Source organism: Apis mellifera, linkage group LG3, assembly GCF_003254395.2.
Source record: "Apis mellifera strain DH4 linkage group LG3, Amel_HAv3.1, whole genome shotgun sequence".
Lineage (NCBI taxonomy): Eukaryota > Metazoa > Arthropoda > Insecta > Hymenoptera > Apidae > Apis > Apis mellifera.
The window spans coordinates 1,281,047-1,307,416 of record NC_037640.1 but is presented as its reverse complement, the minus strand read 5'-3'; the positions used below and the strand labels follow the sequence as shown (position 1 = coordinate 1,307,416).

Below are 26,370 nucleotides of genomic sequence, written 5' to 3'. Positions count from 1 at the left end.
TTATTACTCGCAGTAAAAAATGCTTTAAATGAAAATTATATAGTGTCGAGGGAAATATATTATATATTATTATTTTTTCATAAATGAATAAAAGTCATATGAAGGTCAATGAAATTATATGTTTTTTAATATATTACTTTAATACAACTTGATATTTTCTATAAAATTCTATATATTAATACCTATATATAAATAAAATTATTAATAGATATTTCAATTTGAATAGATATTTCAATTTATTACAATAAAATTTATTATATAAAAGACAAGCAATAAATGATAATCTTTTTCGTTATGATTTTTCTAATATTAAAAAATCAAAATTAGGAATATCTTATATATTTCATTATAACAAAATGATTAAATTTAAAAAAAAACAAACAAAAAATTGCCACGAATATAAAAAATATAAACTCATTGTAATCTGTCGTTATTTTTATCAATTAACAAAATTTAATAAACTTAACTTAACAAAAGCATTTGATGTTTTACTGATCAAATTTTCATTTCTAATCGAATCATTTGTCAATGTTCATATTTCGAGATACAAGAAAAAATTTTACCATCACGATAAACTTAGAAAACACAATTACAATTATATACATTTACGTTTACAATACGAACGACAAGTCAAATAGCAAACACTTATCGATAAATCTTTTGCAAAATTTCGAAACGTGGAAAAAAATTTTACGATAGAAATTAAAAGGCACAATTCCCAATGATTTATGCTTGCATTTGCAATGATAATTGAAATAATATCGAACAACTTGATTATATCGGGTGAGAGCAAGGCGAGTGAGAAAACTTGGCCGTCACTCCTTTTGTCGCGAGCAGGGACCAAGCAACAGTCGTTCTCTCGGATCTCTTCGAACTAGTTCCATTGTCACCGTTTCCCGCAACACACATCCTATATCAGTCTCTACTCCCTTCCGAACAAAAGTATCTTCTTATTGATAACATCATAATAGCACACACAATCACAGTCTATTACGAGCAACCTGTTACAGACGCGCACGGTTATCTTATCGCGAATATAATAGAATATCTCTCGATCGAAAAGATTTCTGATCATCAGTTTAGATCCGATTTGGATTCGCTCGATCACGGTCCTCTCGGTATCCTCTCTGTTTCTCACTGGCTTAACCCTACCTCGCGCCTAGTGTGTCACGGCTAAACTTAGTTTTGCACGAAAATTCGCCGGTCCATTCTGCCTAACTACCACCGTCTCCACCTCCTTCACCACGAGGCAGCGAGGTCGCAGCGGCCGCCTCGATCATCGCCGCGATCGTGGATGTCGTTATAGTCTATCGCCGATATCGAGGAACGATTTAACGCGACGCTAAACGAGAACTCGCCGAGCGGACCATAACAATTGAATCGTTTGACCCGTTTTAATTGGCAAGTTACACTGCTGCGAATGGGATGCTCGCCAGTAAACCGAGTTCTGACTAGTTCACAGTGTCGTGGATCCTATCAGAGAGGAATCATCGAGTGTGTTCGTTAGTTTACGCGATATTCCCGCGAACTAGTTCGCGGAGAGCAGTTTTCTCGACTCGAGGATAAAAAAAAAAAGAAAAAAAGAACCATAAAGAACCGTAAGAGGATCGAAATAATAACGAGTTCTCGAGGCTTCGTTCATCGGAATCGCTGATTTCGAGCGTGCAATCGGTCACTTCGATCGACGGTTAGATCGACTCTTTTTTTCTATCTCTTTCTTACCTGGTGGTACGCACATGGTACATTCGAGAAAATGATGACGAACGATGGAAGCAATGGGAAAATTTCAACGATAAGCGGTGAGGATTTTGTTTTGTTTTCTTTTTTTTTTTTTTTTTTTTGACGCGAGTCAAACTTGCATAATCGCGGACAGTGTTGCGCAACGTGTCATGCCGTTGCTGTTATGTACGTTTTGTCGACGAGTTTGTCGTGATTTTTCAGTGAGGACCGAGGATACGGATGAAACGGCGGACATCGATAAAGCGATCATGGCGACAGGTCAGAGATTTACGATTCAAACGTTTCGTTTCGATCCCGGTTAAGCATATCTGCTTTTACAGGCTTCGGCAAGTTTAACGTGTTGCTGTTTCTTGCTGCGCTGCCGGTCGCGTGGACCGGCATCTTCGACACCACCACGACAGCTTTCATGATTGCTTCCGCCGAATGCGATCTCCGGCTCACTTACTTTCGAAAAGGTGTTCTTGCCGCCTTTCCGTTCTTAGGTACGATTTGTTATCCGATCGATAGTCCTCTCTAGTTCCCCTCGATGATGGATAATTCGTTCTAAAAAAATTCCTTAGAATCAATTTTTCACATGGTGATTCGTGTATTCGTAATTTATATATATGCTCGGTTATTATTTTGCATATTGATGGATGTATCGAGATTTGTATACGATGATATGCAATCGACTGTAAAGTGGGTTATATAGATGCTGGAACATGTTGCAATGGAGGAATCGATTCAAACAATGGGTTTAAGTTAATACGATGTTGGAACATCCAGCGTTGCGAGACATTGATTTAAATCCATTGATACCTCCGTTACTATATATTTCAATGCTATGAATCGTTTAAAATATTCTCAAGTAGCATCTCAATTAATGTTGTAACACTTTTTATATTGAATCGGTCTATGAATAAGTGATTTTTCAATGTAAATATCATTTGTTTTTATTGTATTTTGATTTGAAACAATCAAGGATATATCTGGAAAATTGAAATTATAATTTTATATTTTACGAAAATCGCCATGTGAAAGAAATCTAACAAGAGCTTGTACAACATGATGTGTATCGATGTGTTTTATGAAAAATAATACGTCATTTGTCTTATGAGAAACAACAAAAAATGTCATCTGCTATTATGAACCAAAAGTTTTATTTGAAATTGAAGTAAGAATTTAGAATAATTTATTTCGACTCGTATATTGCAATAATATTATTTCATTAATTTATTTGAAATAATAGCTTTTTTTTAGAATAATTAGTTAAATATATAATATTATATATACGAAAATTATCAATCTATTAATATCAATTCTGTTTAAACTGTGGATAAATGTAAAACATTATTTAAAATAATATTTTAAAGAAAAATAATCTATTCTGTCACAAGAAAATCATATTTGAGTAAAAACTAATCATCATTATTTCACCAAGAAAAAAATCAAATTTTAACGTTCACAGTAAAGATTAATTATTAACATGATATTATAGAGAGTGAAATATTTAAAACTGAGCTAAATTATGTATTTGTTTTTTAAAATAGAAAAAAAATGTTAGAATTTTGAAAAGTATATAACTTTTTTATACAGGAAATATAAAAATTAATATATAATAAATACTAAAATTAATTAATCTCGTTTTTTTTAATAAAAGTATTATAAATTTTTATTCATATTATGATTTTAAGACAATTGATTGAATCATTTAAAATCGTTCGAAATCTTTCAAACGATAATGAATAAATTATTTATAAATTATTTGTTAAATTTTTATAGTAAACAAAATATACTTCTTTTCGAAGAAAAGCTTTCAAATATATTTCTTTTTATTATTATAAACATATTTCTTTTCAAAGTCATTGTAATAAATTATTTAATTATTAATTAATTATCTTCAATTGAAAATTCGTAACAAAAAATAATGATACATGCTTCGTTTCACGAAGAAACAAGATATTTTGAATTATTTAATAAAGGTAATGATGCAATTTAAAAAGTCAAAGTAGTCAAAGAATATAGAAACGAATGAAGTTATTCTTTTTTTAAAATAAATATTAATTATAATATTTATAAATATTATAATTAATAAATATTAATATTTTTTAAAAAAATAATAATTTATATGAAAAGTAAAATCTCTCTCTCAAGATTCTTATTCAAATTTCAAATTTGTTCTTTTTCGTAAGACAATTCGTATCGCTTTTCGTAACGCAAGTCGGTATAATCTTGAACACACATAGGGATGGCATTGACCAGCTTCCTGTGGGATTATCTAACACCGTACATCGGCACGCGAAACTTATTCGTCCTCGGTCTCCTGGTGGACTCTGTCCTAAACATACTTGCCACCGCAATCAATTCCTACTACGCGTTTCTGGCCATCAAATTTTTCAACGGTGTTCTGTGAGTATCACCCCCTCTTCCGACCAGCCTCAGTATCAACCCTCTTCTCTCGTCCGCGACATACATCTCGTGAACGCGCCAAGTCAAGTTATCCAAGAGGTACGAATTTCAGCGCGGGAGGCCCGTTCTCAATGGTGACGGGATATCTATCTGAATTTCACTCGGCAAAGTACAAGGCCAATTTTACCAGATGGGGAGGTCTCGCAGTGAACGCGGCCATTATAGTCCCGGCAAGTAAGCAATTCCTTTACGTTTATCTGTTTCTCAATTAACTCTTTGGGGCATGATGGGATAAAAAAAATGATCCACCATTTCTTTTTTTTTTTTTTTTTTTTTTTTTGCGCATTGTTAAAAGAAATCTTGGCATCATTGATCTATCATAGAATCGAAAAATTAATAGAGGTTAGGATTAGTTTGGAAAGTTCTTTTATTTTATGAATTTTAAATGTTAAACTAAAATGTTAAAGAAAACTATATGTTTAATAATTATAATATTATTTGATAAAAGTGAATAAATAATAAACTAAAACTTAAACTTAAATGATAATGAGATTATACAGAAAGTTAATATATTCATAGGATATTGTTGGAGGATTGATTATACAAAAATGTTGATTGAAGTTTTATTAAGTTATTAAGCAATTTATATTAGATGAAACAAGATAAAGTTTCTTTTCATCTAATATATAGTAGCTTTTGTTTTGACTTTTAAGATCGATTCTTCAAATATATTCTAAAAATATCCATAGTATATTAATTTCGAAATAATAAAAAAATTTAATATAAGAAGAAAAAAAATTGATTCTAAATTTTCGATAATGTTATATATAGTTAATCAATATTTAATTATTTTAGATATACATATAGTTTATAAAAAATTATAAAAGTATATCAATCCCTATATATTATTTATTATATTTTATTCTATAATAATAGTCTAATTATTTAAATGAAAAATAATGAATTATATATAAAAATTATGTATATGTAAAAATAATCAAGAGATCGAATATTTTTCCAAAAATGAACTATATATTGTTCTATTTCTATTAGAAGCATGACTGTGCAATCGATATCTTTGGAAATTTATATATAAAAAATTTAAATATAAAAAATATGAAAATAATTATACAGATTAATGTTTTTCAAATATTAGCATTTATTTCTGAATTTATTTTTACTATAAAACTTAGTTTCATCTTTGCAATCTGAAATTAAATTTAACACAAGAGAGACAATAATGCACAGTGGAATATTTTTCATTCATATATAGTTAAAATATTTAAATAACTCGAAGCAATTCGTAATACGTTGATTTTATTTTGTCATATGTATGATTAACATATGTTTAATATACGAATAGAAAAAACATATAGACGTTAGTTATTCATTTTAATTCGTCGTTAAAGCGATGGCAATTTACATTAACAATTACAAGTGTTAATATATTTGTGCGACATTTTTTAGAAATCGATTCTAGAAGCTAAAACAAAGAAAAAAGTTGAAAAAAGTTAAGCAAATGTCGAAACTTGCTTATTAAGTCATAAGCAAGTTTCGACATTTTAAGATTACATTAAACGTAATGAAATGGAGATAAAACGAGATGGTACGACAATATGATGAAGACAGGATTATTTGTCTATATCTCTGTCCAACGAATATATTAACACGTTGTATGTAAAATTTTTATGCAATTATTGTCTTTTCCTCCTGCAATCTTGTGCCCCAAAGAGTTAAGTACCAGAAAAAGTTCGTGCTGATTTACAATTCAATTTTTTAATTTTCTTTTGAAATTTTTCAAAATTCTATAAATTTATGAATATAATTGAAGATTTTGAGTTTCATTTCGCAAAAAAATAAATTATAAATAAATCATAGCTTCGATCTCACTATCGTAAATTGAATTGTTTCTTTCAACAAAAAGATCGAATGTAGATAAAAATGAGTTATGGTCACAAAGAGATTGTATCTCCACGAAAATATTTGTATATTACTACAAATAATTTTTGGTGTATCTATTGCTCAATTTTCAAGTTTAAATTATTCATAAAGGTATAAACGTATAAATTTTCTGTTCGCTCACAATCTTTATCCTTACGTAAATAATGGATAAATAGAAGCAATATTTCATAAAATCTATTATCTTTATATACGTATTAGATTTACAAATTACCCATATAAGATTCATCTTCAATTTGAATGCTGGCAATAAAATCGTACGAAGTTTTTCCGGTACCTAATAGTTTCCTGTTTTTCTTCACCGATTCTGCCGCCGATCGAACGTTTGTTTCTTTACAGTAATCGCCTTTCTGATCTCTCCTTTGTCGTTGAACGTCAATGTGTTCAACAAACGGTACACTGCTTGGCAGATTTATCTGTTGATCTGTTCGATCGTTCCGGTTTTGGGCCTCGTTACGGCTAGCACATTACCCCAAAGTCCAAGGTACCTTGTGAACATTGGTAAAACCGATGAAGCTTTGAAGCTGCTCAGGACAATGTACTCCATGAATAAAAAGAAGCCTGCCAACACATTTCCGGTGAGATTCGAATTTTCCTTTCTGTTAAAATTAAGATAAAGATCAGATGGAAATTTCAAAATTCTTCGAAATTTAAAAAATTTCGAGTTTTCGAGGTTTGAAACAATTTATTGTTTTTATAATTCAAGAGTTAAAAAAAAAATAACGATATGAATTTATAGTGAGAATGTTGTATTTTCATCATTTAATTCATTCCTGAAAAATGAACGAATATCGAATTAGATTTTTTTCAATAAGAATTATGACGAAAAATTAAAATTAATAAAAAAAAAGGAATAATCGATTCTCAAAATTGGGGCACAAATAAATAAAACTTTTAATTTAATTTTTAATGAAAAATGGTAGAAAGTAAATAAAAAATTGTGATGATAGAAAGTAAATCATGCATTAAAAAATTTTTTGACAATAATGGATTTTTGAACGAATATCGAAGCATTTTTTTGTCGAAAAAAATATGATCAATATTGAATTCAACAAACATAACTACAAACGAATATATAGAGACAAAGAGTAAAGATTTTATTGTATTTTTATTTAATTAATAACAATCTAATTATATTTGTATTTATATTTTAATCTCATTTTAATTGATAACGATTACAATATATATACATACAAGGAGAAGAAAATAAAATAAATAAAATATTTTCATATCAAAAAGATGGATAATATTACTATTGATTGCTTTTTGAACATAAATTCGATTCCAAAAAACAAAATTTGTTATGGTTAATTCTAAATAAAATAAATATTTTTTAAAAGAAAAAAAAGTTTCAACTTTCAAGATCTTCTAGATCTCATAAAGTTTCGAATTTGAGTTTTATGAATTTGAAAATCAAGTGTTGATTCATCTTTATTTTTTACATTACCTGTTATGTGTTATAAAATGACAAGTGCACGATACACGACATAGTGTGATATATATCAGAGCATTATCTGTTGTCATCGCGTTTATGACAAAATCAAACCTGGTGAGAGAATACGTTATTAACTACAGGAAATTAGAATGATATATATGTCTTAAACCAAGAGAACATGAAGTAATATTGACAAGAATGGAGAATTATTTTTAGTGAAGATATAAATTGTAAAATAAGTAAATGAAAACTTAAATCACGATAATTAATGAATTTAAAAATAAATTAATAATTTAAATAAATAAATAGAAATAAAAAGAGAATATATTGAATATAAAAAAAAGAAAAATTCAAATAACAATATTATAAATTAATATAATTTTATCTTTTAATCTTTTTAAAATCAAAGTAATTTTAAATATAAGAATTTTTTTCTATAAATTAAATTGATAATAGAAATATATTTTTTTATATATTTTTTTATATAAAGAAGATATAAGATATTAAAATTTTAAATCGATTTCAAAGAAATTATTATTTATTTAATAATTATATTCCATATATATATATATATATATATATATATATATATATATATATATTAAAAAGAGGAATAATAATTTGATATATCTTTCTGATTAAACAAAGTTTTAAAATTTCATTAACATTTTTTCATTCTAACTTTTCTATATCTAATTGTATCTAATATTTTTCTTTTTTTATTAATTCATATAGCTAATAGTATTCTTTGCAATTAGCTTAAATTTTATAATCATATCATTTGTGGTTAGATCAACAACAATTTTAATATTTATTTTTATAGCTGTTCTCATAAATGAAACACGATGCCTTATGATATTTTGAAAAAATAATAAGTTAAATTAGAATTAAAAAGATTGAAACAATCATATATAATATATATAATAAATATTTAGTATATTAGTAATTTGTAATTGTAATATAATGTAATGTAATTTATAATATAATTTGTAAAAATTACTAATATAAATATATATTATATTATAAATTACATTTAATTTAATATTAATTCTTTCAAAAGATAATTAAGTATCATGTTTCATTTATAATAGTTAATAAATGATAATTAAAAATGATCTCTGCCAAAGAACTACACGTCATAAAATTTCAACTTAATAATAGAGAACAATATCAGTTACAATCGCGTATAAAAAATTTCTGCACTGTTGCCAATATTGCAAAACAAAAAACATCTTTATAAAGTTCTTGTTCATATTTCGTAGATAATCGTGGCAAAATAAAATAAACTCTAATAAATTTCAACAATGTTTATATTTATGATAATTCAGAAAATGGTTGTAAAAAAATTGATTTTTTTTTAAATTATTTTTAATTTTTTGCTAAAAAATGCAATTTCATTAATTTTTAAATAAATATAATCCATAATTCCAATTTTTCATTTTCAATTATTTTTAAATTTTTATATCTTCCTATGAATGATATTTATGATATTTATATAACAAAATGATTATTATATTAATTGAATTAAATTAAAAAGAGATATAATGTTATAATAGGATATTTAAATCTTATAATACAAAATGTTAATATATTTAATGTATTTAAGAGTTATATAGCAATATAATTAATCGATATTTTTGAAAAATTGATTATAAAAATTGATTATAAAAAGCAAAATAAATACAAAAGTTATAGGTAATAATAAAAATATCGGTTAAAGCTTATTCATTGAGTTATTTTCATTGACGAAGATAAAGCTATTTCAATTTATCATTTATCATCAATTGCTTATAATTTAATATAAGCCTCAATAATCTATCTTTATATATTAACTTTTTTATTTATTTCGACTTTTAAAATCAATACAAATATGCCACGAATATTTCAACATAATTATATCAAAAACACAAAATCACAAAATCTTATAAAAGCTATATAAAACTTTTCAATTCTCGATATCTTTCGTATTTTTATACCTTAATAAGTTTCCAAATACAGAATAAGTATCGAATGTAATAATTAATTCAGAAATTCCTACTCAGTTTTACTCTCTTCGTTTGCCCCTTTTTTTCCCCCTTTTCAGATTAAAGCATTGCTCGTATGGGAGAACACACCGCTATCTCGTCATTCCTTGTTCAAAGCGAATTCCGAAAAAATACGGCTCGCCTATTACAACACCAAACTTTTATTCACCTCCCCGTATTTGCGCGCCGTTACTTTCCTCAATTTTCTTCAATTCGGTAGCATGTTGGGGTAAGTTTCTCGACGCCAAAGCGCAAATCCCGCATCTCTCGGGATAAACACGTCCAATCTCTCTTCGCTCAGATTCAACACTATGAGACTCTGGGTACCACATCTATTCATCATCCTGAATAATTTCGATGACGAGAGATGGACCAAAGACAGAGCGCCGACTATGCGCGAAATGTTAGATCGTCGTATGTCGGTGCCGGCCAAGGACTATTTAAATTGCCCAGATTTCGATAGTATCTGCTTAACGGTGAGGAGAAAGTCAATTTTCGAGTTCGAAATTGCCGTGTGAAAATTCTTCTTGTTAACTAAAGTATTTATTTTTCAGTGGAAAATCAACGCTGTGATATATCAAAATTCCGCCATTATCGCGTTGTCGGCTGTTACGTTCTCGTTCCTTGTTGGAACTATAACCACTTCGAAGTTTAGAAAGAAAGCAATCATGCGTAAGGTTTTAATTTTCATTAATCATTCGTTACCATGCATTGTCGATTTATGATGAAATTGGGCAAAATTTATTTTAAATGATAATTTAAAGATAATTATTTGAAATAACTTTGATTGGTACTTGAAAAATAATTTATTTCTATTAATTGTAAACTATAATTTCGAAAGATATTAATTTTAATGAATAAAAAATTTTCGATATTATATATTGAATGCTGCTTATCCAAATTTTAATAATGTAACAATTTTCACTGTAATAATCAGCGTTATATTATGTGAAATAGCGATGATTATATCTCATATCTATAGAATGTCCTGTATATCAAAAATCTATAAAAAAATTTGATCATTCCTTCTCAAAAAATTAACAAATTTGATTTATCAAGTGCTAAATAAGATATTAAAGTACGAACAAAAAAAAATAATTTTGTAAAAGCATTTGATGTACATGTTTCAAATAAAATTTGGTTAAATAAAATTATACTAGAGAACTGAAAGTTGTTTTGATGGAAACAATTGAAAATTTTATATGGAACATTCTGTTATATGCATATTGAGATTGATTATTAGACATTTAATGAAAATTTCTATAATAAAGACAGTTATATTATTGTATTGAATAGATAGAATTCAATATATGTATAATATTTTATTATTATTTTATTGTTATTATTATTATCTTGAAAAGAATAATATATATCTGAAAAATTATCTTAAAATTATATATATTTGAATCCATGAATCATTCCCAAAGAAAAGTTTTTTATATAATTTATTTCAATTAAGATTATATTTTTTATTTAAATTGAAAGAATTTTTGCGACAAAATGAATATTTAGAAAAATAACAAATTGAAGAATTAATTATATATAGTAGTTTCAAAATTTATAAATTTATTATTTGAAATAATTTTTATTTCTTAATTGAAAATTTATTTCTGAAATAACATGCACATTAAATATTGAGCAATAAATAATAATAACAAATTTATTTCATGAAATAATAAATAAAGCATATTAATTTATTTTTTGAATAATATGAAATATTTACTTTATATAATTTGAAAAATAAACCATTTTTCATATAATTTTTGAAAAATAATTTGAAAATAATTTGAAATTTTTTTCTTTCAAAATGCCCGATGCTAGAAGGTGTTTGTTGGTTAACCACTTGTTTCTATTGCAGTTATCGCTTTCCTTATATCCGTGATAAGCAGTTTCGGAATGAACTGGGCGCAATCTCCTCCTTACATGCTGACATTTGCAGCCGCCATTATCGTAATGACAAGAATAACGGGTAACATCGTTACTGCTCTTAACATCGACATTATTCCCATTCCATTAAGGTAATACTTCCGTTGCAAATAATAACCAAACGAATATTTATTATATATCTTTTTTAACTTTCACTCATGTTTCCGCTTTATTTGATTAACCATCATTTGGATTTTCTAAATTCAGTTAATTAAAATTTCTTCTTGCAAATAAATTAAAATTTAATTGAAATAAATAATAGATACTTATATACATAAATAATTTTTATTTTATTGGCTTTAATTTGATTTAAAAACATGATTTTAATTTTTACTACAGAAATTATTACTTATTTTTTTTTTGATTTTTTATTATTATATTTTATATTTTCCAATGGTTCTTAATTAATGTTATGTAAAAGATATATATGTCAATAATTTTTATATTTGAGAGTTATTAAAAATATTTTATATCTAAAAAAAAGACTCAAATCATTATCAGTAAAAAAAAATGTAGAATAGCAATCATGTATTGATCAAAATTAAATTTAAAATTGCTCATACTAGTAAAATCTTTGTCATTTATAAATAGAATAATCATGTATTACTTAATATAACAATTTACTTTCAATTGTTTTAATATAATTAATATATGATTGATTTTCAAGATAATATAAGGAAGAATATATTTATATAAGATATAAATAAATTTTAAAAAAGATGGACTTGAGTTAATTTGGATTTCAAATACAGAGTATGCAATACTGTATAAAAATTTAAACGTTTCTTTTCAATATTAACAGTATAGAATCATCTCAATTCAGTTATTACAGATAAATAAAAATAATTTAAATAGTAATTTAAATTATAAAAATATTTTTTAAAAACCAATGAAAATATTATTTTGGTATATCATTAATTTTTTAAAATGAATATTAGAGGATAAAAGATAAAGGATTTTAATTTTTGAAATATCTATAAAATCTTTAATATTTTAGAATTTAACCAACATATATTTATAGAGAAGTTGAGAATCACTGCCTTTTTTATCGTACTTTTTTTCATTCATGTATTACTAATATTATGATTTTTATCATTATTTTTATATGATAATTTCTAACTTTTGAATTAACTTATTATTTATTTAATTTTATCTATAATTATCTTCAATCAATATATTATCTTTCATATATTGTTCCATTATTTTTAAAATTATATATATATATATATATACATAGATAAATAGATAGATTTTTTGTTACTGTGCAGTTTTTTAACTAAATTTAAATTTTTCTAATAAAATAATTTTGAAAATTAGAACAAATCCGTATTCCCTTTGCATACTTTCGCATCTTCTATTTTCTTGCTTCCAATTGCTATTGCCTGCATCCATAAATACAATAATTAACCGTTTTAACGCAGGTCTACCAGTTTAAGCATGCTAGTCACCGTTGGAAATGTAGCAGCTGTTTTAGGAAATTTTATATTCTCCGCGCTATTAGAAGTGGAGTGTTTAATTGGTTTCATGGGAATGGGTTGCCTGTTATTCGGTGAGTTAACAGAGAAATCAAAAGCAATGTATATTGAATCTTGAATCTCTAACTTGTTTATCTTCTTTGTTTAGCTTGCTTTTGCTTGTCGTTCTTTCATCCAAGACCGGTTAGACCGTTAGAGATAAGTCACATTGTATCCAATCCGTAATGCATTAACGAAACGAAACGAAAGGAAAGGAAACGACGCACACTGTTCACGGCTTTCCAAGTTTGATACTGTCAGAAGATAGCCATATTGTGTGCAACTGTGATATCTTTGCAATCCATTTCGAAGTTCTATTCGGAGCCTAGATAGATCGTATTTTTCCATCCACGTTCCTCGTATCGTACAAATCAAATGATTTTAATTTGTTTATATTATGTAAATATAGAGTTATTAAAAAATATAGTATTTTTCTAATTCACTATATTCCATTTTTTTTTATCATATTCGAATTCCTTAACTTCAATACAAATTAATTCAATACAGACTAATTTAATTCTTTAGGAAAATTCTATGGAAAATTAAAAATATGTTCTATCTTTTTATGCATTCTCAATTCATTTTAAAAAATAATTAGAAATTTAAAAAGCTCTATTTTTATGTATAGTATAATTCGATTCATTTTCTTTTAATCTTATTAACATGAGATTTTTTTATTCTAAATATATAAAAATATATATCACAAAAAATTAAAAAATTTTATATATATATATATATACCGTATATCGATTAAAATATAGTCAAATCCAAAAAACATAAAAAATGTACTGATATAATTTTTTCATCTAGAATAAATATCTAAAATAAAAAAAAGAAATGTTTTATAATAAATGTATATTCAAATACATTATTATTGTTACATTATTTACATTATTTATTGTGTTTACATTATTATTGTTTTTTACAAAAATGGTTAATTGAAAATATGAAAATAGAAAAAAATATTGCATTGTCTTCTGCAACTATAATGATTCATATATTCATATAATATTTTTGTGAATGCATTTTTTTGAAAACTTCAAGATGATTTTTAATTCTTTAAATATAATGCTATATAATTTTTTTATATCATATGGAAGCATGCTTCAAAACAAATTCAAACATTGCTATGCTTTAAGATAATATAAAAAATAAAATTATTTTCAAATATTATTTTTTAAATTACTTTGTATCCATTTATATTTTTTTACATTTGCTTTTTATAAATGTATGCATTATCCATAATTGAAAAGAAGAATAATCATTTTGCAAATTTTATAATTTTATTCAATATTTCACATATTCTATATATAAAATTCTTAATTTATTAGAATATTATAAATATATATATATTTAAATTTTCCATAAACTTCTGTCAAAAAATACAAAATTTTTATTTAAACTATTATTTAAATATTCAAAGGAGTGTAATAAATAAATAAATTTTTATATCAAAAATATTTATTCGAACTCTTTAAAATAATAATAATTTATTTATAAAAACTATTTCTGAAATTTTCTATAAAAATTAAGTAAAAAAATTAAACGATAAAATTTTTTATAAACATTTCTTTATTTTTCTATTAGATTTTATCAATTTTCTTTAATATATTAAGATATTCAACTTATAAAGATAATCAATTTTTTATAAAAGAATTATTATTTTTTGAATAATGTGTTGTAATAATACATAATATTATAATAACAATAATACTAATAATAAATAATCAAATATTATAATAATAATAATACATATATGTCTTATATATGTCTAATATTTCTGTAAAATCATTATCACGTTTTATTATTATCATTATTAATGACATTTTTAATTTTATTAATAAATGAAAGATAAAGTGGTTCTTTTATTGTATTTTGGAAATTTCAAAAAGAAAATGATAATGAATAAAAAGATAATAATTTTATTTATAAAATGGTATTTACTGAAAAATATTATTTATAAAAATTTTATAAAATTATAAGAATTATTTTAATAAAAAAGTGGTTAATATCAAAGGAAAAATAAAAATGAACATTGTTCTTCTCAAAAATTAATTTTTGATAGTAAATAATTTTGTAATACATTCTTGTATTTTTTTATCTGTATTTTTCCTATGTCTTATGCAAAAGTATAAAATATTTCATTCATTTGAAATCATAATTCCATGCGCCTAGAATGCATCCATATTATGCAAAAATCAAGTTTGCTCTATTATAAATGTATATACACACTTATATATGCAAAGTATATGCAAAGTTATATTATACATGTATAGAGTGGTCCAATAACTTTGATCACCTTGAATATCTTCATTATTCTTAAACATATAGAAATATAAATATTAGAAATATAAATTAGAAATATAAATTAATTTGAATTTCAATGTGATATCGATACAAATATCGATAACATTTCAAACACCTCTTATAACGTAACGTAAATATACTTGTTGTATATATACTTGTTTTATTATTTTAAATAAAACTTATAAGCTTATATTGTACACTTATATTATACAATTTTTATAAATATTGTTTTTCATATTTTTAAAAAATGTACATGTGCAAAATAATTAAAATTATTGGATTACCTTGCATTTTCCAAAACAAATAATATTCTTTAAAATCTATTGAAGTAATAATGATAATTGCTATGTAAACGAAAATCATCGAGTCATGTGTAATTAGCATCTTCATTTAAAAAAATTTTATCAATGCATGTTACATACTTTTCGCTTCCAAGAATTATATTATTTTTCTTAATATTTAAGGATAATAACTTATTGGAATTTACTCTTTAATAAAATTAATCAATAATTTAGAAATAACCAAAGACATTAGATAAGATAGCTTATCATTACAAGAAATATATAGAGACTTTCATCTTAGAGATATTCATCTATAGAGATTTTCATCTTAGAATAAAGACTAATTTGTTTCTCACCTATAATGACACATCTATATACATCGTTTTTGGTTTATTAGATTCTATTAATTTTTCTAACTTTTGTTCATTTTAACTACATAAAAAAACTTTTTATTATCTATAATAAATTATTAATTATTCATAAATATAATTATAAATATAATTTATAATAAATTATTAATATTTCTAATATGATGTATTTATGTGATGAAATTGAAATGAAAATTAAATTTTAAAATCATAAATAAAATCATAAATAAAATATAAAATAAAATATCTTATAATTATAAACAAAATATATAATTACATATTCTTAGAATATACATATAATTATCTTTATATAAATTGTATGTAAAACAAAATAATTAAACAATCATTTTTTTACAATAGATTTTAATTTTCTTAAATAATCAATTTTAAATATAAAAAGTTTTTATTATTAAAATATTACAAATATATTTTATTTTTATTTTGCAATTTTAATAAAATATATTTTTTTAAATAATTAGAAGAAATATTATTATATTATTTAAAATTTATTTTATAATTTATAATTATAATTTATAATTATATTTTATAATTTTTATGCAAAATTTATATTAAAATTATAATATGATATTATTTTCTACATCTAAATCTATGATCTAAATGAAAAAAATTCTGATGAAAAAATATACATATATTATAAATAATATATCAATGATTTAAATAGAATTACTTATCTCTATTATTTATTTTTAAAAAACAAACAAAATAAGTTATATTATTTTATTTTTTTACATAAGTTATATAATTTTTTTTTACTCCAATTAACAGAATCGATTGCACAGTGATAAACATAAATAATATAATAACATCGTGATAAAAAGATATTAATTTTTGAAGATATTTTATCAATACTTATAATAATGTATTAAAAATAAAAAAAAGTAAAGAAAAAAATAACAAAAAAATTTATGTATTTATTTTTTTTATCTTGGAAATTTAAATTATAATATAAAATTAATATAGATATTTTCAAAATTAATTTTTTTTGTCTTAAATAATTTAATAATTTTTTTATAGAATACAACTAGCTACACTTATTAATGTATTAATATATATTATAAATGTATTAAAATAAATAGAATTAATATATTTGTAAGATATCTTGAAAATCGATTGTAAAGACTAAAATAAATACAAAATAAATTCAAAAATGTTGTCTAATAAATAAATTAGAAGAAATTTAAGTTTGCTTTTTTTCTTTTTTTGTTTAGAAGAAACAAGATCAAGACAATATGAGAGATATAGCTATTTTGTTCTATTTATGTCTTTTTTATTTAATGCAAACTTCAATTGTATTTCCAGTATGTGTTTAAATTATATCAAATACATTACATTTTTATATCTCATTTTATTGTTTCAGTTTATTTAATAATAATTCAATAAAAATAAAAAAAAATTAAATATGAATTGAATATAATTAATTTTTATTTTACTTTTTAAAATAAGTGACGCAATCAATCGTTATAAAATAAATAATATAATTCAATAACTTTAATTTAAAATAAGTTTATTTAACAGATGTTAGACTTATAGTTAGAAAAATAAGACTTACAGTTATATAATAAGATATGAAATTACCTTTTTTGAAAAATAGTATTTAGTATTTTCACTTTCTGGGTTCGAATATTCAGATGGTTTAATTTAATTAATTAAATGATAAATATTTCTTATATTCCAATTGTTATCATTTTTATGTTTCAATTTTTATGTTTCATTATTTTCAATTTTATGCTAAGAAATCATAAAGTTTTGAGTTTCTAAGAGTTATAGATCATTATAATCTATAATGTGATGAATAATGAATAAGTCTAAAATTATAAAGAAAAAGTTTTTATTATATCTTATACATTAAAATGAATCTTAAAATTAGAAAAAAAAAAACGATAAATATTAAAGAAAATTGATTTTGATTATTAATATCTAAAAAATAATTTTCATTTTGAAGTATTTAATTTTAAATATTAAATATCTTTTAAAATATGTTATTTATTAGGAATTTATATTATTATATATAATTTATATTATTATATAAAGGAATATTGAATTCATCGAATATTTGAAATAAATTTTTTATAAGAAATTATTGTGAACAGTTCTTATCTTAAATAAAAAAGTATATCTCAATATTTTTGTAATATAAAAATTCACCTCTTTTTTATTCTTTTTTGAATATTTAGATAATTTGTTAAATCAAAATTTGTTTATCTTCTGATCTTTATATTATATTTTAATATATTGCAAAATATTTTTATTGTTTTTTTATTATATAATTTTTATTTTAAATATGAAATATAAACATTAAAGTTATATCAAAATTTAAATATTTTTGTAATTAAGTATATGATTTCCTCAAATATTTAGATTATATAAAGATTATTTATATGATTATAAATTAAATAACAATACCTAATAAAATTTTGCAATAATATTTAAAATTGCAATAATATTACAATATTACAATAATTTTCTTTCTAATCTAATCTTTATATATATATATAATATATATATAATATATATATATATATATATATATATATATATATATATATAGTTTTTAATTAATATTACACAATTTGTATCTGTTATATTTTATATTGTCTTCTTGTTCAATAAGAATTGTCGTTTAGTAAAATTGAAACTATATTTTAGTAATTTTTAATCTTTTCGAAATCACTGGACATTTATTATTAAAAAAAATTAATAAAACATTAAAATCATTAAAATATTAAAAATAATAATAAAAATATGCTTATAAAAGCTTATATATAATATAAATATATTTCATTATAAAATTCTAACTAAATATTTTGTTTTCATAATTTCTCAAAATTAAATTAGTTAAGAATTATTATTATATTGTTAAAGATTGATAGTTATACAATATTATTGCGAAATTTATTGATGGAAAGATATTTTTTAAAGAGATATGAAAAAACTATTTTTAATCGATATTAACAAATGATATTAACAGAATATAAAATTTTTATCTAATAATAAATCTTATAATACCTAGAATTTAATATAGTAATATCTCGATTAAGATATGTTAAGATATGTTCTTAGAAGACAAAATATTAAATGAGATCATGTTAATATGTAAAAGATAAAAAAACAATTAAGAAAAAAAAGAAATTTTAATTTAACTTTAAGTTATTTTTATCTTAATTTTTCTATGACGTTTTCATAATCTGATAATTCTTATAATTTATTAATTAATAATCTTGAAAATTTTATTTTTATAATTATATGGATTTTTTTATTAATAGTTAAAATTTATAAATTTTAATTATTATCAGATCTTGCGATTATAATTTTTATAATCGTTTCATGTTTTATATATTATATTTTCTATTATTTTAAAAAAATTTTATTTAAACTTTGTCGCATGAAAATAAACATTTGTAAAAATTCACAAAGACTCTTCCAAAAAAAAATATGTATATAAAAATCATTATTTTTACGATTAAATAGTCATTTTATTAATAATATAATAAATAAGTTAAATCTTAAAATAAAGCAGATTAAAAATTAAATACTAAATTTAATTGCAAATATTTCATATTTCTTTTAATCTGTTTTTTTAAGTTGTACTTATTGTTATCTAGTTATTCAAAATTGATAATAATTGAAATAGAATGTTTTTAAAATTCTGAAAAAAATATTTTATTCGCGGAAAACTTTCAGTACATAAAAATGAAAAAATCAAACGACTTGTCACATTTTATTTCATACAATGTCATAAAATCATAAAGAAATATAAATCAATACATATGTGTCAAAATTTTTGGAAGCTATCCAATTTAAAAATATTAAAAATTATTTAAAAATGGCATATACTGCATGTCTTGAAATCAATAATAACATTCTTTCAAATCTAATATCAAATTAATATTTTAGAAATCTATCATATTAAAAAATGTTATCATTTATCAAAATAATATAATATTTAATTTTTAATTATATTCATTAACAACAATAAATTTAAAGAAATCAAAAACAATTAGCTTATTTTAAAAGTTATTAATAGTATAGTTAGTATATTTTCATATAATAATTTTTACCAATTACATGTAGTAGTAAAAAAATTATAAATAAGAAATATTTAGAAAATACAAATTATTTTTATTTTTTTAAAATACACTATTAGCGATCTTAAAGATTTGGCAATCTATATTTACTGCAGATCTATCGTGTCATACATTATATTTCAATATATTGGATATTAATTCATTTAATCTTTAAATGTAAAATTAAATATATTTCTAAAATCATAAGTTATTTCAAAAAATGTTTAATATCTAATGTCGAAATCTTTTTCTCGATATCTCTTTACTTCAAATACCTCTTTTTAATCATTCGCAAATAGAATGAAAACTTCGAGTTTTGTAAAGGAATTTTCTTTACATCGTTCTTCATGGTTTATATCGCATTACTTAGAATTTTGATATCTTTTAGCTTTATCTTACATACTTTAATCTTATTATCTCAAATATAACATTCATTTGTTCAATATTTTCATAATATTCTTTCATTCATTAATTTCACTATATAATAATATAATTATATAATATAATAATATATATACAATGAAATAATATATACATATATAAAAAATGTCTCTTATTTACATTCAATTATAATACATTTAAATTTATTTTTAATTAATTTATTTAATTTATTATTTTTTTATCAATGACTTATAAAAATAATATAAAATGAATTGATGTTGTGTCATACATTAATTTTAAATATAAATTTTATATAAAACATATTTAATATGGATGGATAATTATGTCATATATTAATTTTAAATATATATAAATTTTTTATAAAAAACATTTAATATGGACGGATATTTGTGTTATATATTGATCTTAAGTATAAATTTTATATAAAATACTATTTGATATATAATGATAAAATTTCATTATACAATAAATGAAATACTATTTCTTAAATAAATAAAAAATATTTAAATTATATTATGTATATATAGTTTGAGATATGCAGGATATTTATAAAAATATGAGACATCTTTGGGTGGATTCTAGACAAAACGATAAAAAAGTTCATACACATAATCCGATAAGGCTTAATTAAGGAGTTATAAGTATTTTAAGTTTATACTAGATAGAACGAGAGGCAAAACGCTTAATTGAATACGCGGCAGTAACGTATTGCAATATTACTTGCATAGCGGAGCCTTTCAATGAAAGTAAATATACTGATATTTTTTTTATATACAATTGATTATTTCAAATGAATTTTAGTTTAATATAATATAATGTACGTATGTATTATGTAACTTCGTATTTAACAAAAACTTATCTCGAATAAGTAAATTCCAAAATATTAACATATAAACCACTTTATATAAATCCATAGATAAATTATTTTATGGTACAAACATATTATTTAAATCCAAAATTGAATTGTTGTATGACACTCAATTTGCCTACTTACCGAAATTTATAGGAGCAAATCAAAACACACTTCTATAAGATTTCAAATTAGAAAGATTGTATTTTTTTACTAACAATAGTTGAATCAATTTGAAATTTATAGACCAATTGAAATATCAATTGAAAAATTTCTGTTTCTATTTCACTTAAATTCAATATTTTTTATTCCGATATTAGATTACTAAACAGAGAAAAATTCAATATTTATATTTTAATATAATACTAATGCTATTATCTTATATCCATTAAAGAAATCATAAGCATTGCATTTTTCTTTTTCACATTATTATTGCATATTAGATTTTTTTTATTCGCTATTCACATTAATTTCTTTGAATAAAATTATTTATTATTGTACAATTTTATATGAAAATTATTTAATTAAATCTTTATTTTAAACGAATATTCAAATATGTATTATTTCATCAAATTTTGAACTAACTCCACAATGTGACAAAGTATTACTGAAATAGCACTGCTAATAATTCAATGCTGGGAGTTAAAAAAAGAGATTTGATAGAAAGAAAAAATGAGATAGTAATATTCGAAATCGAATGTTATATTTGTGTATTTTAAGTATAAGAATACGAAAGCCTAGGTTTTTTCCATTGTTAAGATAATAGCAATATTGATTCATATTATTAATAAATAATATCCAAATCAATTGTTTGCATAAGAATAAAAAATTTAGTGCAAGTCAAATAAAGATAAATATTTTTCAATGATTTGATTAAATAATTTAATAAACTGAAATTCAAACTGATTCAACTATCATTAGGATTTTCTTGTATATAAAAATAATTAAAAAATTGCATATAAAAATACATTCAACCTTTCTAATTCAAAATCTTATAGAAGTGTATTTTGATTTACTTCTATAGATTTCGATAAATATGGCAGGTTGAATGAAATACAATTTATCTATGATTTTAAATGAAATATTGTATAATTATGATATAATTCTAAATATTGTGGAATTTGCTATAATTTATCTGAACTAAGTTTTTGTTAAATAACTAATTACATAGATTTTAATTTGCATAATTAAAATTCTTTTTAAATGTTATAAAAATGATATAAAAATGTTGCATAGCTACATTGATTTATGTACATTATATATGTACATTATATATTATTTTATATTGAAATTCATTTGAAATAATCAATTATATATAAAAAAATATTAGTATATTTACTTTCATTGAGGAACTCCGACATTGTAATATGGTACTGCCGTACATTTAGTTGAGTGCGGCATTCTCACTGTTTCGCTGTTTCGTTCTATTTGATAAAAACTTAAAATGCTCAAATTTAAATAGCTCCTTAATTAAGTCTTATTGGACATGTATGTGTATATGAAATTTTTTTGATGTTTAAAATCCATACTCCAAAAGTATCACATTTTTATAAACATCCTATATATGTGAAATAGTTTTATTTTTATAATTCATATTCTAATTATATTAATATTGTAATTTTTTTCAATATTTTTTTAAACTAATATTTCTTTATCTGAGCAAATATAATATATATGTTTCTAATAATAAAATATCTTATATAGTAATTAATTTATGATATAGAAATTATCTTTTCATTCTAAAGTAAATATATTATTAAAGTTAAACATAATTATTTTAATATTATTTAATTATTTAAATATTTTTTGAAGTCAAAAATATATTAAAAAATATTTAAATAATTAAATATTTGCGAGAATATATAGATTATCTTCGATATATTTTATATTCTTATATTCTCTATTTTCATAAGAAAAATATGGTAATTGAAATACCAAAGATCAATAAAATGATTATTGAAAATGATGATAATGTTGATGCTCCGTTACAAGAATTTTCCGAACAAGAACATTCTTCCCAATACACTCCATTTTCATAAACTCCCCAGTTACAAACACCTGTAACTCCGGTACTAGATACTGAAGCACATCGACGGATCACCTGGCGCCATCTACCGTTCCCTTTAAAAATTAATTTGAATAATAAATTCATTTAAATACAATTAAATACAAAATTAATAATCAAATCAATACAAACGATATAAGGAACTACATAAGATATTTAAAAAAAAAACTTACAAATAAAACCACGAGGACTTTGATGTGTTATTTTAACACAAAATGTACCGGGCATATTTGATTCTTCACTATTGCAATCTACAGCAATATTTTTTTCTTTATCAAATTTTGTATATGCTCCACATAAATCTTCCCCTTTAGGATCAGTGTCACTACTACATTGATAACAGCGAATGGCTTCAGTTCCTAAAATTTATTCATATAAATTAAAAACAAATCGAAATTAATATTTCATAACCTCAAATTGAGCATAACCAATAATTTTTATTCTTTAATAAATTTGTTATTACGAATTCTTATTGTTAATATGAAATATTAATGCTGTATTAATACAAATTTTTATTCTTATTGATTATAATAATATTATTAATATATATAATAATATAATTAATGTGATCTATTATGATCTGTTAATGTTTATAAGAAATATGAAAAAAGAAAAATGATTTTTCTTTTATATTTAATAATTATACTTAATATAATATATTTAATAATATATAATAATATATTTTTTTTCATCATTTTCAAAAGTGTACATTTTCATTTTGATGAAAATACAAATAAAATTGCACTTTTCTCGATGTAGGGACAAATCTATATAATTATTATTTGATATTTACTCACCTACTATTATGAATAATAATAGTAAATACAGATATATTGTTCTAAACAAATACGAATACATATTTAGTTCAAATAATAATATATCTTTCAACACAGTTTACTGTTCGTCTGCGATAAAAAGGCGTGGCATCTGTTTACATCTTCATTCTAATTACTAATTCTCTTTTTATTAAGCTTTATTTTTAAGCTATTACAATTCATACAAATATTTTATAGTACTTTTATGATTTTGATTCATTGTGTATCAAATCTGCAGATTTAACTTCACATTAGTTTATTATAAAAGAAATTAATTTAAGTTTTATTTTAAAATTTCTATGTATATCGTACCTTAAAGCTTCTAGATTAAAGATACATTTTCATGTAAATAAAAATTATGATTTGTTATAATATTATATGCATATCGTAGTAAACTTAATTCCAATGATAATTTTTTTAATCAATTAATTCGCGTTAATGATAACTCTAATTTACATCTTTAATTATATATTACATTTATATAATATTATATTATATAAAATTAGATAATTGTATTGATGTAAAGATACAATTATCTATATGTATTGGCAAAATAATAATGACAGTTTTTTTTTCTAAAAAAAATATATAAATATTTACAAAATGTAATTTAATTATTATTAAATTTGAAATATATATTTGATTTTATTTAACTATATATATTTTTAATAATTATATGCTTTTATTGAATAAAAGTTTAATGGATGCAAAGTTTTTCAGTTCAACAATATATATTTTGAATAAAATTATATAAAATATAATCTTTTTTGTTTATAGTGTTTGTAACATATATTTAATACAGTATATACATTTTTAATTATTTACAATATCTATTTTTTATTTATAAAATGTCATATTTTCTTCATTATCTTTGCTTCAATTTGTTTCTTGAATTCTTATATATAAATTGTATCTATAAGCATATATGATGTAAGTTTTCACGATAACAAAAATTGTCAGTTATTATTATAATCATAAAATTCATATAAATATTTTGCATAATAAAGTTATGACTCTTATAAATGAAAGATATTATGTGATATAACATGCAATTATTTTTAATAATGTGATATTTTTTATAACGTCAAAAATCATAATCAAAATTGTCATAATCGATCGATAAAAAAATGATAATTTATGATCATATGTAAATCGCCTTAAAAATCACAATTACATGAAAATGTAACATAAGTCATATAATGGAAGTTGTTGCTCTTCTCTCTTTTATTTTTCTATGGCATCATAGAGCCAATTATTTTATTCTGTATTGACCATTTTATATTTTTTATTGCAGTTATTTAGATTATGTTTATCAAAATGATATCTAATTGTTTTTATATAACTTTAATCTTAAAAAGTAAATTATTTAAATTAAACTGATTTAGTAATTAAAATAAGCTTAGATTCACAATATTCTATATATTTTCTGAGAATAAACAAAAAGTATTGAAAAAAAATTGAAAATAAAGATTTATTATCTGTATTGTTATCTGTATTATTGATATAATTTTAATATTAGTGTTATGTTTGTAAATATATATTAATAACCGAAATATATTATTATACTAAACAAACTATACTAAACAAAAGTATTTTTTCGGTTTTTTTCTTTTAGAAATAGTAAATAGTTGTTCTGATTAAATAAGGTAATTATCTTGATGTGTTATATGTTATATATTATGTTATATAAAAGAAAAAGAAATAAAATAATATTTTTTGATTATGCTTTCTTTTTCTATTATATAATAAATTTATGATAAAATTCAAATTAGAATATAAATTAAAATATCTTTTAAAATAATAATTTTTGTTTTTTAATTATTTTAATAATTATTTTAATAAATGATTAATAATTTTTTTATAAAGAATATTAATCGAATTTATTAGAAAATACATGATTTTATTTAATATAACATTTTATTTAATAAAATGATTTTATTTAATAAAACAAATTTGTATGTCTTTTAAATATCCATTTATAATAACATTATATTACATCTTTTTTACATTTTCGTACAATTTTTATATGAAATATTTTTTCATAAAACGAATAATTTACAAATTATTTATAAAATCATCATATTATGAGATTTCTTATAATATATATATATATATATATATATATATATATATATATATATATATATATATATATAATATTTTAATATGTTATAATAAATTTAATTTTGATAAACTTTAACAATATATTAA

General features: G+C 21.6%; 2 protein-coding genes across 2 annotated transcripts; one reads left to right on the top strand and one right to left on the bottom strand.

The window, feature by feature from the left end:
• Positions 1 to 433: 433 nt before the first annotated feature.
• On the top strand, positions 434 to 13,433 carry LOC724227 (synaptic vesicle glycoprotein 2B). Its single transcript, XM_001119995.5, has 12 exons — positions 434 to 1,799; positions 1,942 to 1,998; positions 2,061 to 2,222; positions 3,966 to 4,128; positions 4,241 to 4,362; positions 6,427 to 6,665; positions 9,606 to 9,775; positions 9,848 to 10,022; positions 10,101 to 10,218; positions 11,405 to 11,564; positions 12,894 to 13,021; positions 13,096 to 13,433. The coding sequence occupies exons 1-12, from the start codon at positions 1,754 to 1,756 to the stop codon at positions 13,170 to 13,172; spliced, it is 1,617 nt and encodes a 538-aa protein (XP_001119995.3). The 5' UTR covers positions 434 to 1,753; the 3' UTR covers positions 13,173 to 13,433.
• A 9,568-nt stretch (positions 13,434 to 23,001) lies between these two features.
• LOC727126 lies at positions 23,002 to 24,375 on the bottom strand. The gene is made up of 3 exons (XM_001122840.5): positions 24,142 to 24,375; positions 23,518 to 23,703; positions 23,002 to 23,400 (listed from the first exon to the last, which is right to left on the bottom strand). Exons 1-3 carry the CDS (start codon positions 24,200 to 24,202, stop codon positions 23,186 to 23,188), a joined length of 462 nt encoding a protein of 153 aa, XP_001122840.1. The 5' UTR covers positions 24,203 to 24,375; the 3' UTR covers positions 23,002 to 23,185.
• Between the last annotated feature and the right edge of the window lie 1,995 nt (positions 24,376 to 26,370).